Below are 13,551 nucleotides of genomic sequence, written 5' to 3' on the forward strand. Positions count from 1 at the left end.
CATGTGTCTGAATCTGAGACTCATTTGCTCCTTTACCCTGCTTTGATTCTTATTTTCCGAGCAGTATATGATCTCCAAGTTCTTCACTTCAAAATTACGTACTAAGGGGAGGCATTGGCCTAGTGGTATTATCGCTGGACTGTTAATCCAGAGACCCAGGTAACATTCTGGGGACCTGGGTTCAAATCCTGCCACAGCAGATGGTGGAATTTGAATCCAATAAATATCTGGAATTAAGAGTCTAATGATGACTGTGAATCCATTGCCGATTGTCGGAAAAACCCACCTGGTCCATTAATGTCCTTTAGGAGAGGAAACTGCCATCCTTACTTGGTCTGGCCTACATGTTGACTATTAACTGCCCTCTGGGCAATAAATGTTGTCTAGCCAGCGATGCCTTATCCCATGAATGAATAAAGGAATTAACCAACTCACACTTGCCTATATTTTTAAAAAATGCCAATTAAATGCCAATTCTGCAAGTTTGTTGATATCTTTTTGTATTTTGTCATAATCTTTCTGTATATTAACCAAATCCCTTTTCCCCAGCTTTATGATTTCCATAAAATTTAGAAATTATTTCTGATTCCTGAGTTTAAATATAATTTGTGGGAGCACGAGGCGGTGCCGATACAGTCATCAATGTAACGGAGGAAGAGGTGGGGTTTAGGGCCAGTGTAGGTACGGAAGAGGGATTGTTCCACGTAACCTACAACGAGGCAGGCATAGCTTGGGCCCATGGCCACCCCCTTTGTCTGTAGGAAGTGGGAGGAATTGAAAGAGAAGTTGTTGAGGGTGAGGACGAGTTCAGCTAAGCGGATGAGGGTGTCAGTGGAGGGGGACTGGTCGGGCCTGCGGGACAGGAAGAAGCAGAGGGGCTTTAGGCCATCTGTATGGGGAATGCAGGTGTATAGGTACTGGATGTCTATGGTAAAGATGAGGTGTTGGGGACCGGGGAATTGGAAGTTCTGGAGGAGGTGGAGGGCGTGGGTGGTGTCACGGATGTAGGTGGGGAGTTGCTGGACCAAGGGGGAGAAAATGGAGTCCAGATAGTTGGAGATAAGGTCGGTGGGGCCGGAGCAGGTGGAGACGATGGGTCGACCAGGGCATTCAGGTTTGTGGATTTTGGGAAGGAGATAGAAGCGGGCAGTGCGGGGTTGGGGAACGATGAGGTTGGAGGTCACCTGAGGTGATGAGGTTGTGGATGGTTTGGGAGATGATGGTTTGGTGCTCGGGGGTGGGGTCATGATCAAGGGGGTGGTAGGAGGAGGTGTCGGAGAGTTGGCATCTGGCCTCGGCTCTGTAGAGGTCAGTGCGCCATACTACAACTGTGCCCCCCTTGTCCGCGGGTTTTATGGTGAGGTTGGGATTGGATTGGAGGGAGCGGAGGGCTGCATGTTCTGCGGGGGAGAGGTTGGAGTGGGTGAGAGAGGTGGAGAGGTTGAGGCGATTGATGTCTCGACGGCAGTTGGAGATGAAGAGGTCGAGGGAGGGTAGGAGGCCTTGGGGTGGTGTCCAGGAGGAGGGGGTGTGTTGGAGGCGGGAGAAGGGGTCAGTAGAGGGAGGGTTAGGTTCACAGTTAAAGAAGTAAGCATGGAGGCGGAGGCGGCGGAAAAACTGCTCAATGTCCAAATGTGACCAGTATTCGTTGATGTGTGGGTGGAGGGGGACAAAGGTGAGCCCTTTACTGAGGACTGACCGTTCGTCATCAGTAAGGGGGAGGTCTGGGGGGATGGTGAAGACTCGGCAGGGCTGAGTGTTGCTGTCTCCTCTGGAACTGCTGGCTGTGGAGGCTGTGGGCGGAGTGATGTCGGTGTCGGCTGTGGGCGGAGTTGCGTCAGCGTAGGCTGTGGGCGGAGTTGCTTCAGTGACGGCGGTGGGTGGAGTTGCGTCGGCAGCGAGCGGAGTGGTGTCGGCGGTGGGCGGAGCGGGGTAGGCGGCGGCAGCAGCGGTGACGGTAGGCACGTCTTCAGCTCGAACAGTTCATCCACTTCACTAACACCTTCCACCCCAACCCTAAGTTCACCTGGACCACCTCTAACACCTCTCTCACCTTCCTGGACCTCTCTGTCTCCATGTCGGGCAACCACCTAGAAACCGATATCCATTTCAAACCCACCGACTCCCACAGCTACCTAGAATACACCACCTCCCACCCACCTTCCTGCAAAAATGCCACCCCCTATTCCCAATTCTTTCGCCTCCGCCGCATCTGCTCCCAGGATGAGGCATTCCACTCCCGTACATCTCAGATGTCCTCGTTTTTCAAGGACCGCAACATCCCCCCCTCAGTGGTCGAGAACGCCCTCGACCGTGTCTCCCACATTTCCCGCAACTCATCCCTCACATCCTGTCCCCGCAATAACAACCAAAAAAGAATCCCCCTCGTCCTCACGTACCACCTCACCAACCTCCGGATCCAACGCATCATCCTCCGACACTTCCACCATCTGCAATCCGACCCCACCACCAAAGACATTTCCTTCCCCACCCTTATCTGCTTTCTGGAGAGACCACTCTCTCCGTGACTCCCTTGTCCGCTCCACACTCCCCTCCAGCCCCACAACACCCGGCACTTTTCCCTGCAACCGCAGGAAGTGCTACATCTGCCCCCACACCTCCTCCCTCACCCCCATCCCAGGCCCCAAGAAGACTTTCCACATCAAGCAGATGTTCACCTGCACATCTGCCAATGTGGTATACTGCATCTGCTGTACCCGTTGTGGCCTCCTCTACATCGGGGAAACCAAGCGGACGCTCGGGGACCGCTTTGCAGAACACCTACGCTCGGTTCGCAATAAACAACTGCATCTCCCAGTCGTGAACCATTTCAACTCCCCCTCCCATTCCTCAGATGACATGTCCATCCTGGGCCTCCTGCAGTGCCACAACGATGCCACCCGAAGGTTGCAGGAACAGCAACTCATATTCCGCTTGGGAACCCTGCAGCCCAATGGTATCAATGTGGATTTCACAAGTTTCAAAATCTCCCCTCCCCCTACAGCATCCCAAAACCAGCCCAGCTCGTCCCTGCCTCCCTAACCTGTCCTTCCTCCCACCTATCCCCTCCTCCCACCTCAAGCTGCACCCCCATCTCCTACCTACTAACCTCATCCCGCCCCCTTGACCTGTCTGTCCTCCCTGGACTGATCTATCCCCTCCCTAACTCCCCACCTACACTCACCTTTACTGGCTCCATCCCCGCCTCTTTGACCTGTCTGTTTCCTCTCCACCTATCTTCTCCTCTATCCCTCTTCTATCCGCCTCCCCCTCTCTCCCTATTTATTTCAGAACCCCCTTCCCCTCCCCCATTACTGATGAAGGGTCTAGGCCTGAAACATCAGCCTTCCTGCTCCTATGATGCTGCTTGGCCTGCTGTGTTCATCCAGCTCTGCACCTTGTTATCTCGCTTATCCCCACATTGTTATTTTCTGTTTAGTGACCAGCTTGTTTTCCATTCTACTACCTGTCTCCTGATTGCTGGTGAAATAAGTGACGTTGCATGATTGGGACTGTGATGGTGAATAACTGACTACTCACTTAATATTAGTAAATCCTATTCAAGCACTGTAATGTGTGTACCAATCTTAATATATCACTGAAAGGTGTCTAATGAAATATGGTTCTTGGCTGCATCTGCTATTACTGTATGCTTTCCCTCCCAACCTCTGCTGTGCTTCTCATCTCTTCTGAGATTATCTTGTTCGAAACTTTTCTACCTTCCTTTTGGATGGCTGAAGTGGGTTAATGCAGTACTGGAGTGTCTGCAGTGAGTTTGCAGCAAAATAGACTTGAGTTCACTTCCCATTCCTTTGTACAATACCGAGTATTGAATTTTCCTTGTCACATGGCACCCATTGAGACTAACATCTCCTTTTGTACTTTTGGTGTCAATTCCATTTGTATTGGTGTAGCCCTTGTTAAGCACCTTGGGTCATGAGGCTACGTTAAAGGTAGTTGATCAAATTATTTTCCTCTTTCTTCATGTCTGTGTGTCTTTCTCTCTCTCTCTCTCTCTTTTTCTCTCTGCTCCCCTCAGTCTCTCATCTCCTTCCCTCCCCGTCTTCTTCCTTCACCTTGTCAGCCAGCCTTCTTGCCCTCCTACCCGTTTATCCTTTCTTGTCTACCTGGCTTCCTTGCACTTTTCATCCTCCTCTCTCACTTTTCTCCTTCCACCACACTCTCTCCCCCTTCTCTTCCCAAACCACACCCCCCCGCACTCCCCACCCTCTGTGTTCCTCTCTGTTCTCTGCCTCTCCTTTCCCATCCAAAGATGTCCTAGCATTCTTTGCATATGCTGATATATTACTGACAGCCTCACCAAATATCCAGTACAGTAATCACCATAAAGAATGTGTTAATCTGAACTATGATGCTGCATGCCCAAAATGCAATAATGGCCTTGCCTAGGGTGATTTATAACTGAAGGCTATTGGACAGGATTTTTCACCCCAGTCCAATTAAATATTGGATGGATCTAAGCCGTTATTTTTCAGACTCTTCTATGACTGAATATTCCATTCTTCTCCCTGATAGCAGTCTAATTGTAAGTCTGTAGATTCTCAACCTTGGAGCTTTAGGTGAATATTGGAAAGACCGTACATGGAGTTCCCAGCTTATGAACATTCGTACTTATGAAAGTGATCCCGCAGTGTAGTTTTAAAGATCTGCCGCATGCCCAAAATGCAATATAATGGCCTTGCCTAGGGTGATTTATGACTGAAGACTATTGGACAGGATTTTTCACCCCAGTCCAATTAAATATTAAAACACGGATAAATTGGGGAATTCTGCATATTTCTTAAAATCGTTAGCTATTGTGACAGCTCTGAGAATGGCGTGATTAATTTCCTGTGCTATCCTGTGAGGTATCATAAAGTTTGGGGACTTGTCCAGAATTGGTTTGAAACAGATGCAATGAGGATTTTGTTACAGTATTAGTAAAATAGCACCGGTGAAGGAAGATATCAGATTCTGTAAGCATTTGAGACTGGAAATGGCAAAAGATTTCCTTCAAGTGGCGGAGTTATCCCTAGCAGCCTTAAGGAAACTTTCATAACCTGCGTTGATTGACTTGATGGGTAAACTAGTGTTTCTATTGCCTCACGAAGCTAGGAAGGCAGAGATAATTGAACACTAGCATGGTACTTGTATTTCTTGTAGTTCCTGTAAACCCAAGGTACTCCATGTAGTAAAACATTAGAATCTGTGATGATCAGTTTTAGTTAAGGCAGCTTGAGTATAAGACAAGAATGAAAAAAACTAGAGGGGTCTGAAAATGCCAAATAAAGGACAGAAAAAGAAAGAGAAAGGTAAATGGATTTGAAAAGAACAAAAATGAAAGAAACTACAATTAGAACTGCAAAAAAGAGAGAAAGTAAGGGAATATGAATCTTAGCTTAAAATGATACAGTTGAAACATGAGACATCAGATACTGATGCAGGCCTTGGTGGGGAAGTAATTGGTCATAACTTGAAGTCCAGTAAGGAAAGTTTTAGATTGCACAGGTTCATCAAAATTTGAGGAAAATGATGTGGAGGCATTCTTCTTGTCATTTGAGAAAATGGCTAGACAGATGAATTGGGTGAAATAGGACTGGGCTTTGCTCACACAGAGTAAGTTGATAAATAAAGCACAGGAAATTTTATTTTCCACTGTCAGAAGAGGTTTCTCAGGATTTTGCCACTGTAAAGAAAAGTGTATTGGCGAAGTTTAAGTTGGTGCTTGAGGCACATCGGAGAAGGTTCTGGAAATAGCTGGGACAAACTTATTTGAATTCAAAAGGATTGAGCAAAATAATGTTGACAGGTGGTTACGAGCATTAGAAGCTGAAACCACATATAAACTTCTTTTAAAGAAGTATGATAATCTGGAATAAAATCCATTTTGAGGATCAAAGGGTAGCAACTGCTGGACAAGCAGCAATAATGGTTGATGATTATGAGCTAATTCATATGACAAACCTTTTTTCTATCATCTTCATGAGTTTGGGAGAGTGAAAAGAAAGCAATTCACCAAGGGTAAGGAATGGATAGGCTGAAATGCTCCATAGTCTCCTCAGATCAGAAGAGAAAGTACTAAGGATGAAGGTGAAAATCAGAAGCAAAGGTACGAAGGGATTGTCTTATGAGCAAAGGCTGAACAATTGGGACTCTACTCGCTCAATTTTAGAAAAATGAGAGGTGATTTCATTGAAACATATAGGATTCTTAAGGGGTTTGACAGGGTAAATGCTGAGAGGATGTTTCCCCTCATGGGAGAGTCGAGGATCAGAGGGCATAGTCTGAGAATGAAGAGATCTTAGAACGACATGAATAGAGTGGAAAGTTTGAGGCTTTTTCCTAGGGTGGAGGAGTCAATTACTGGGGAGCACAGGTTTAAGGGGATGTTTAAATGAGGCAAACTTTTCACACAAATGGTGGTGACTATCTGGAATGTGCTGCCAGAGGAGATGGTGGAAGCAGACACAGTAGCAGCATTCAAGAAGCACCTGAACGAATATATGAATAGGAAGGGAATAGATGGATACAGATCCTGTAAGTGAAGGTAGTTTTAGTATGGAAGGGCAAAATGTGTCAGTGCAGGTTTGGAGGGGTGAAGGGCTTGTTCCTGTGCTGTATTGTTCTTAGTTCTTTGGGTGCCAGTTTAAGTTCTAGATGAGGAATTTCTTCTCTCAAAGGATTGAGAGTCTTTGGAACTTCTTGCCACAGAATGCTGTGGGCTAGAGTCCTTGTGTATATTTAAGGCTGAGATAGATACATTTTTGATCACTAGGAGAAATCAAGGGTTATGTGGAAATGCAGCAAAGTGGATGATCCAATGGAATGGTGGAGCAGGCTCGAGGGGCCACATGGCCTACTCATGTTCCTATTTCTTACGACCTTTTGGTCTTTAGGTGTTTCAATTTTAACAAGGCGAGATACATCCATTCAGAATGCTGGAAGTTGGGAGGAAAATCAGTGAGACTTATCGGCATTCGTAAGGATGAATCTTAAAAGAAAAAGCAAAAGGAAAGGGTCAGAAATCAAATGGTAGCTTTAATTACATCTAAGAGACCAGAGATAATCAGCGTTGTGATTGCAGAAGACATTCATAGGGTGGATGAGAGATTTGAAGTGTTTTTGTCTAAAGATATGATAACCCCTTTTTCTGCAGTGAAGCATCCAAGCCCATAACTATAAAAAGAGACACAGGAGCTACTCAAACACATGCTGGAGAAGGATTGAGTTCATTGAAAGCCAAAGTGTTGGTAAATGGAATAAGTAGACAATATATCCCAGTTCATGCCTTCCATGTCAGGTGGTTGGAAAGCCCCAATGTATGATTAAACCAAGACCTTTGATACCCATTCTAGTTTCTGAAGAATCATTCAGTGGAGTGTTAGTAAATCGTGTAGGAGCATTACTGAAAATGGAAACAGGTCATCCGTATACCCTTACAATTTGACATTCTGATTTCCAGTTGCCATTGCTAGGGCAGTGGCGGAAAAGTTTTTTTTTACTTTTTACAGACTACCAACTAAGATACAATCTAATCAGGGTTCTAACTTTATGTCTAAAGCTTTCCAGGAGATCATTAGCTGTTTGGGTATAAACAAATTAAGTCAACTGCCTGTCATCCACAAACACAAGAGCTTTGGTGAGATACCATCAGCCTCTTAAGATCATGATTAAGACAAAGTGTCATGAATATCCAGAGGTCTGGGATGAGGATTAGATTTCTTACTATTTGCTATCAGAGATTCCCCAACTGAATCTATCGGATTTAGTCCATTTGAGTTGACTTATGGTCATGAGAATACAGGTTCATCAGAATTGATTTGGGAGAAATTCTTGAATCATAAAGAAGGATTCCCCATGTTGGATTATGGTTGTATTATTTTTAGACTCTCAGGAGCATTTAAGATAGCACAAGAGCATTTGGAATTTTCAGAAGCAAAAATGGAATGTTGGACAGATAAACAATTAATATCTAGAACGTTTTAAGTGGAAGATACTGTTGCTTTTGCAAGGTGAATCCCTGAAAGCAAAATTGAGTGGTCCATACAAGAAGTTAAGAGAGTTAGTAAAGTGACTTACCTGATAAACACTCCTGCTTGTAGGAAGAAGAATCAGTTATGTTTGTACTGTTTATAGAAAGACTGTAAGGAGCATATAATGTGGCCAACGTAACAATGTTGAAAAGGTATCATAAGGAAGAGGATAAGAAGAAGTATTGGAAGATGACTGGGAAAATAAGAATGAGGCAAAAGCAGTGGCAGACGGTTCTCAAATCAAATCTCCTTAAGTTCCACTAGCTGACACTGAACTATTGGGACAGTTAGGTACTAAGGTCTCTTATTTAGAGAAATGACAATGGGAAAATGCTGAGGAAGTATGAGATAATATGTAGATACACCTGGATGTACTAAAGTAGCTAGGCATGATGTGGACAGAGGAGAATCAGGACTGATAAAACAGCATCCTTCTCGGTTGATGGCATAGAAACAAGCTCAGGTGGAAACAGATATTTAGTACATGCTGAAAAGGCAATTGATTTAACTTAGTCAAACCGGCTGGAGTTCACCAGTTGTGTTTGTTCCTAAACTGGATGGATCAACTAGACTCTGTGTAGATTATAGAAAGGTGAATGTGGTCACAAAATCAGACTTGTATTCAATTCCACTGGATTAAAAGATTTAAAAAACATATCAAAAGGTTGGTGTGATTAAACCACCCAGTGGAATATCAAATCGTCAGTAAAAAAAAATTTAAAGAGTAAAGGACTACCAAAACACTAGTGCATTTTTACGTCTGGGTTCACTGATGGTCCTTAAAATAGTATATCTGCAAAGACAAAGAAATTGGACATGATGGGATGAATATAATTTCTTTGTACAACAGAGAAAGCATATCCAGTCAGTTAAATCTGTTTTCAACAGAAAATTCTATCACGCCAGCTCTGTAGGTGGACATTGCAATTCAAAATAAAGGATCTTACAGTTACAAAATCCGGTATAGCCAGGATTTGAATTTGAAATAAGTTCTGTTACTTGGAAAGCAGTAACACTTTGTGTTGTGTGTATTTCTCATGAAGAGAACATAAGAGTCACTATATGGTTCAGTAAACTGAGAGTAGCCTGGTATATTTGTTCTGTGTTCCCTGGGAATTTCAGTTCCTCCAACAGGATTCTTATACTCTGATAGTAATTTGAAAAGATGAATGTTGTTGATGTCATTTTTTTAATGGTATCCAGTATTATTTTGGTTGTTCTATGGACTCATGATTTCAAAGCCCACCACAGAATGAATGAAACTTAAATTTAATAAATAAAATCTGGAATTGAACGCTAGCCCCAGTAATGGTAACTGTGAGCATATAACTATACAAATTAGAATTAGAATTGGATATAAATTAGGGCTGCTTGAGCTTGCTGTGCAATTCAATAAGTTCTGTTGATTTCACATTCCTACCTGCACCTTCTTGCTTATTAAGAGTCTATCTAGCTCTGCCTTAAAAATATTCCAAGATTCTGATTCTGAATTTAAAGAACTGAATTCCAAAGATTCTTGACCCTCTTTGAGAAAAGATGTCTCCTCATCTTTGTCTTAAATGTGCAATCCCTTAATTTTAAACAGTAATCCTAGTTCTGGATTTTCCCACAAAGTAATTATCCTTTCTACAAGTACCCTGTCAAGTGACCTCAGGACCTTGTGTGTCATTCAAGTTGTCTCTTATTCATCTAAACTCCAGCAGATACTAGTCTGACCACTACAACTTTTCCTCATGTGACAACCTGTCCATTCCAATTCTTAGTCTAGTAAACCTTCTCTGAACTTCCAACATATTTGCCTTCTTCATTAAAAAAGGAGACTAATACTACACATAGTCCTGCAGATGTGTTATCTTCAATACCTTGTATAACTGAAGCATAAACTCCCTACTTTTGTGGTCAATTCCTCTTGTGATAAAGCTAATTCTATTGGCTTTCCTAATTACTTTCTATCCATTTTGCAATTCATGCAGTAAAACATCATTATCTCGGAGCTCTGCAATCTCTCAGCATTTGAATACCATGCTTCTTTTTTATTCTTCCTCTCAAAATTAATAATTTCACATTTATCTGCATTATAGTCAGTTTCCTAGAGATTTAATCTATTATCATCATCTTCTTCCCTTGACATATATCTTAGAACACATTAAAGCTGTTCCATTCATTCCTAAGTTTGTCTATTGTTCATAACAAGTTCAGAAAAAAACAGAACCAGGGTAGGGTTAGGAGCAGGAATGCAATTCTTTTCAGTTAAATGTTTGAAGAATTATCACCAGATAATTACAAGTTAATTTTCTCCAAGAATGATGGCTTTGCTTGAAATCTTGCCTGAAAAATAGTTGCCCAAAAATTATTCTGCCAACATATTCATTATGTTTTTTAAGTTATAAAGAGTCTTGTGGAGTTGCAGCTGTTTCCATCATTGTGTTTATCATTGACCCCACATTACCTGTAATCTGAGGTCAAGTTGGAAACTGAAAGCAAATTTCAACAGTAATGATCCCATTTCATCACCCTTAAACCATGATTTTAAATTTAGCCCCTCATACCTGCCATTGAAATAACTGTGGAGTCATGAAAATTTAACTTCATTTTTTTTCTAGTGATGGATTGGAAATCCCTTTCTTAACCCTTCATAATTATAACCTTTGCATAATGTTCTTTTCTGCAATAAGTTGTGAACTGTAACTTACTAATAATTATTTTAGTTTTATCTTTAAAGTTTCAATGTACCTTTTAAATGGTATCTGTTTTTTGTGTTAAAACACAGCTCTATGTTTCAATTTATCAGAAGCACCAAAAAGTCTTCACCAAATGCTTGTTGGTGTTGGCAGCTAAAATCCTGCTGTAAGAAATTTGTATTCCTAACATGGTTGATTAGCTGCTCAAAGGTCCCTGTCCAAATCTGTAAAATGTACCTTTTCAGCCAACTTCGGGTGGTTTGAGTTTTGCAAAACCAAATATGTTCTCAGCAATTTTTCTTTCTGGTTTTATTTTTGTTCCTTTTCTGGAGGCATATTTTCACACTGCCTGCTCCTTTCAGGACATTTGTCATTATGGTTGTTTTTCCAGTGGAGAAAAATCTGAAAAGTCAGCTTAGTTTCTCAAACTTTAGTATATTTAATGGTTTCAGTTCATGCATGATAGTTTGGTTCTATTCATTCTGCAATGTATCACAGATTACACTGATTATGTAAAAGTTAATTGCAGAATAAACCAGACTGTAGGGCAATATCTTCCTAAAAGTATTTCACATATGTTGAAATCTAGCTGAAAGAGTATTTTCCACCATAGTAGCTCTTGATTGATTGTGTTGAATCCATTCAACTCATGACAAAAGTAGATACGTTTTTGGAAATGGTGGAGAGGAACGTCAACTGGTCCTTGACATAGTGGGGTCCCATTGATTGGAAAGATCAGAACAGCTTGATACTTGCAATTTATAAAGAAGATTGTTCAGAAAATAATTCATGAAGTATACAAAATAAGAAATATAAACTCAAGATAGCTGAAACAGAGAAAAATTTGATTGTAAGACAATTGTTTCAGAACGTGTACTTTCTTATGTATTCAGTGATAAATTATTGAAATAGTCTGCTGGGAAAGCCAGAATGCAAACTAGCTAAGACTGGGGGACTTGGATGTTGACGGAATGAGTTTTCAGGGACAAAGTGGCTTTGTCTCATCCTAAACATAATGCTCACTGTCAGATTCTTAATTAACTATGAAAAGGATCACAGAATCTGAACTTTCTCTGATGGTTACTTATCAGCTTTTCTGAGTATGCACATTCCACAACCAAGCAACCTAAACCAACTAAAGGAAAGCCATGTTATTTTTTTTTGGGTGCATGTGACATCATGGCTTTGTATTTCAGGTATGCTATCCTATGTGGCAAACAGGCTGACAATGAGACCATCCAGAATCGTATCAAAGCTGGATATACTTTCAAGGTAAGCCAAGTTCAGAGAGCTGAATCTTCAATATGGAGACGTTAGTCTTGCCAAGGCATACTCTGAAAAACTCATTTCTGCCTGCTACAGAGTGCTGCAGTTACGTGCAGGCAGTAAACAAAATTCACATGTTGCTGCTGTGCTTGGTGCCATCCAAGGCCATTCAAGCAGCAATCTAGGTAAGGATTCCTTAACTGCATGCCAGAAACCTGACTTTAAATAATTGCAGAGATGTGGTCAATCAATAAATGCCACACATTTCTATGCCAAGAACAGTGCCTTAGAAGTTTCTAGGGCCTAAGCCAAACCACCCGATTTATGCCAGGAGCTATTGCAGCCGTACTTGAGCATTGTAACTTTTTCCAGAAATATTGAATATCGGTAATGAATCCTAACATACAATTTCTACTTTTGGACAGACTCATACTCTTGTGGTGCTGTCAGTTGTTTACTGGAGCTCAATTGTAGAATTACCATTAGTTAATCAACCATTAGTTCATCTAGAAATATCCAATATACCTCCATATCTGTGCTCTTGAAGGCTGTTCAAAACCAGTTTCAAGGAGCACTCACTTGTAGACAGCTGCCTCACACAGTACTCTGTCATTTTGTTGTTTTATGGACATAAAGATGCAATCTAGTCACACCACCTATATTGTGCATCCAAAGACACATTGTACAGCATCCCTTGTTCAGTACTTTACAATCATTCAATCATTTTAATTCAAATGGTATCACCAGAAATAGTAGCATTTATTGCCTATCTCTAATTGGCTTGAGATGATAGTGAACCACATTCTTGAACCACTGCAGTCAGTGTGGTGAAGGTGCTCTAACAGTACCTCTGTTAGGGAAAAACATACAATGTGGCAAAGATTATGATAAGCCAGTGGATTGGGAAAGTTTCAAAAAGCCAACAAAAGACACCCAAAACAATAATAAAGAGGAGCAAGGTAAACTATCTAGGCAGACAACAAGATCTTCTTTAAATATATATAAAGGAAGAGGGATGCTAAATTGAATACAGGACCTTTTGAGAATGTCAACAAGGAAATAATAATGGGAACTAGGAAATGGCAGAGGAGTTGAATAAATACTTTGTATAGGTCTTCACAGTAGAAAACACTAATAGCATTCCAAAATTACTTAGTAAGCAAGGAGCAAAAGGGGAAGAGTAAATAAATACAATAACAAGTAGGGCTAAAGGTGGATAAGACCCTAGGTCCTTAGATTCTGGAAAATTTCCTTAAAAACCTAAGATTCTGGGAATGTCCCAGAAGTTTGGAAAACTGCTAATGTAAAATCTTTATTTAAAACTGGAAGAAGACAATAAAACAGATAACCATGGGCCAGTTAGTTTAATATCTGTTATTGAGAAAATGTTAAAGTCTATTATGAAGGATATAATAGTTGAGTATTTAGAAATACCTAATGAGGTTTGTGCCACTAGATGTCCTGTATGAGCTAGGTAAAAAGAAAATGATGCCATACCATTTCACTTAAATCCACAGGTCCCTCATATTTACATCACCAACATCTGCTTATCTGGAGCCTTCCTGAAAAGT

At 41.6% G+C, this 13,551-nt stretch overlaps 1 protein-coding gene across 1 annotated transcript in view; it reads left to right on the forward strand.

Moving 5' to 3' along the window:
* LOC109912708 (regulator of microtubule dynamics protein 3) overlaps window positions 1-12,046 on the forward strand; it is a 50,828-nt gene extending 38,782 nt beyond the window's left edge. The window contains exon 7 of the mRNA XM_048600361.1: window positions 11,911-12,046. Coding sequence (XP_048456318.1) covers window positions 11,911-12,031 — 121 coding nt within the window. The 3' untranslated portion in view covers window positions 12,032-12,046. The remainder of the gene's footprint in view (window positions 1-11,910) is intronic.
* Window positions 12,047-13,551: the final 1,505 nt, after the last annotated feature.

This window comes from Rhincodon typus, chromosome 8 (assembly GCF_021869965.1).
Source record: "Rhincodon typus isolate 14 chromosome 8, sRhiTyp1.1, whole genome shotgun sequence".
Lineage (NCBI taxonomy): Eukaryota > Metazoa > Chordata > Chondrichthyes > Orectolobiformes > Rhincodontidae > Rhincodon > Rhincodon typus.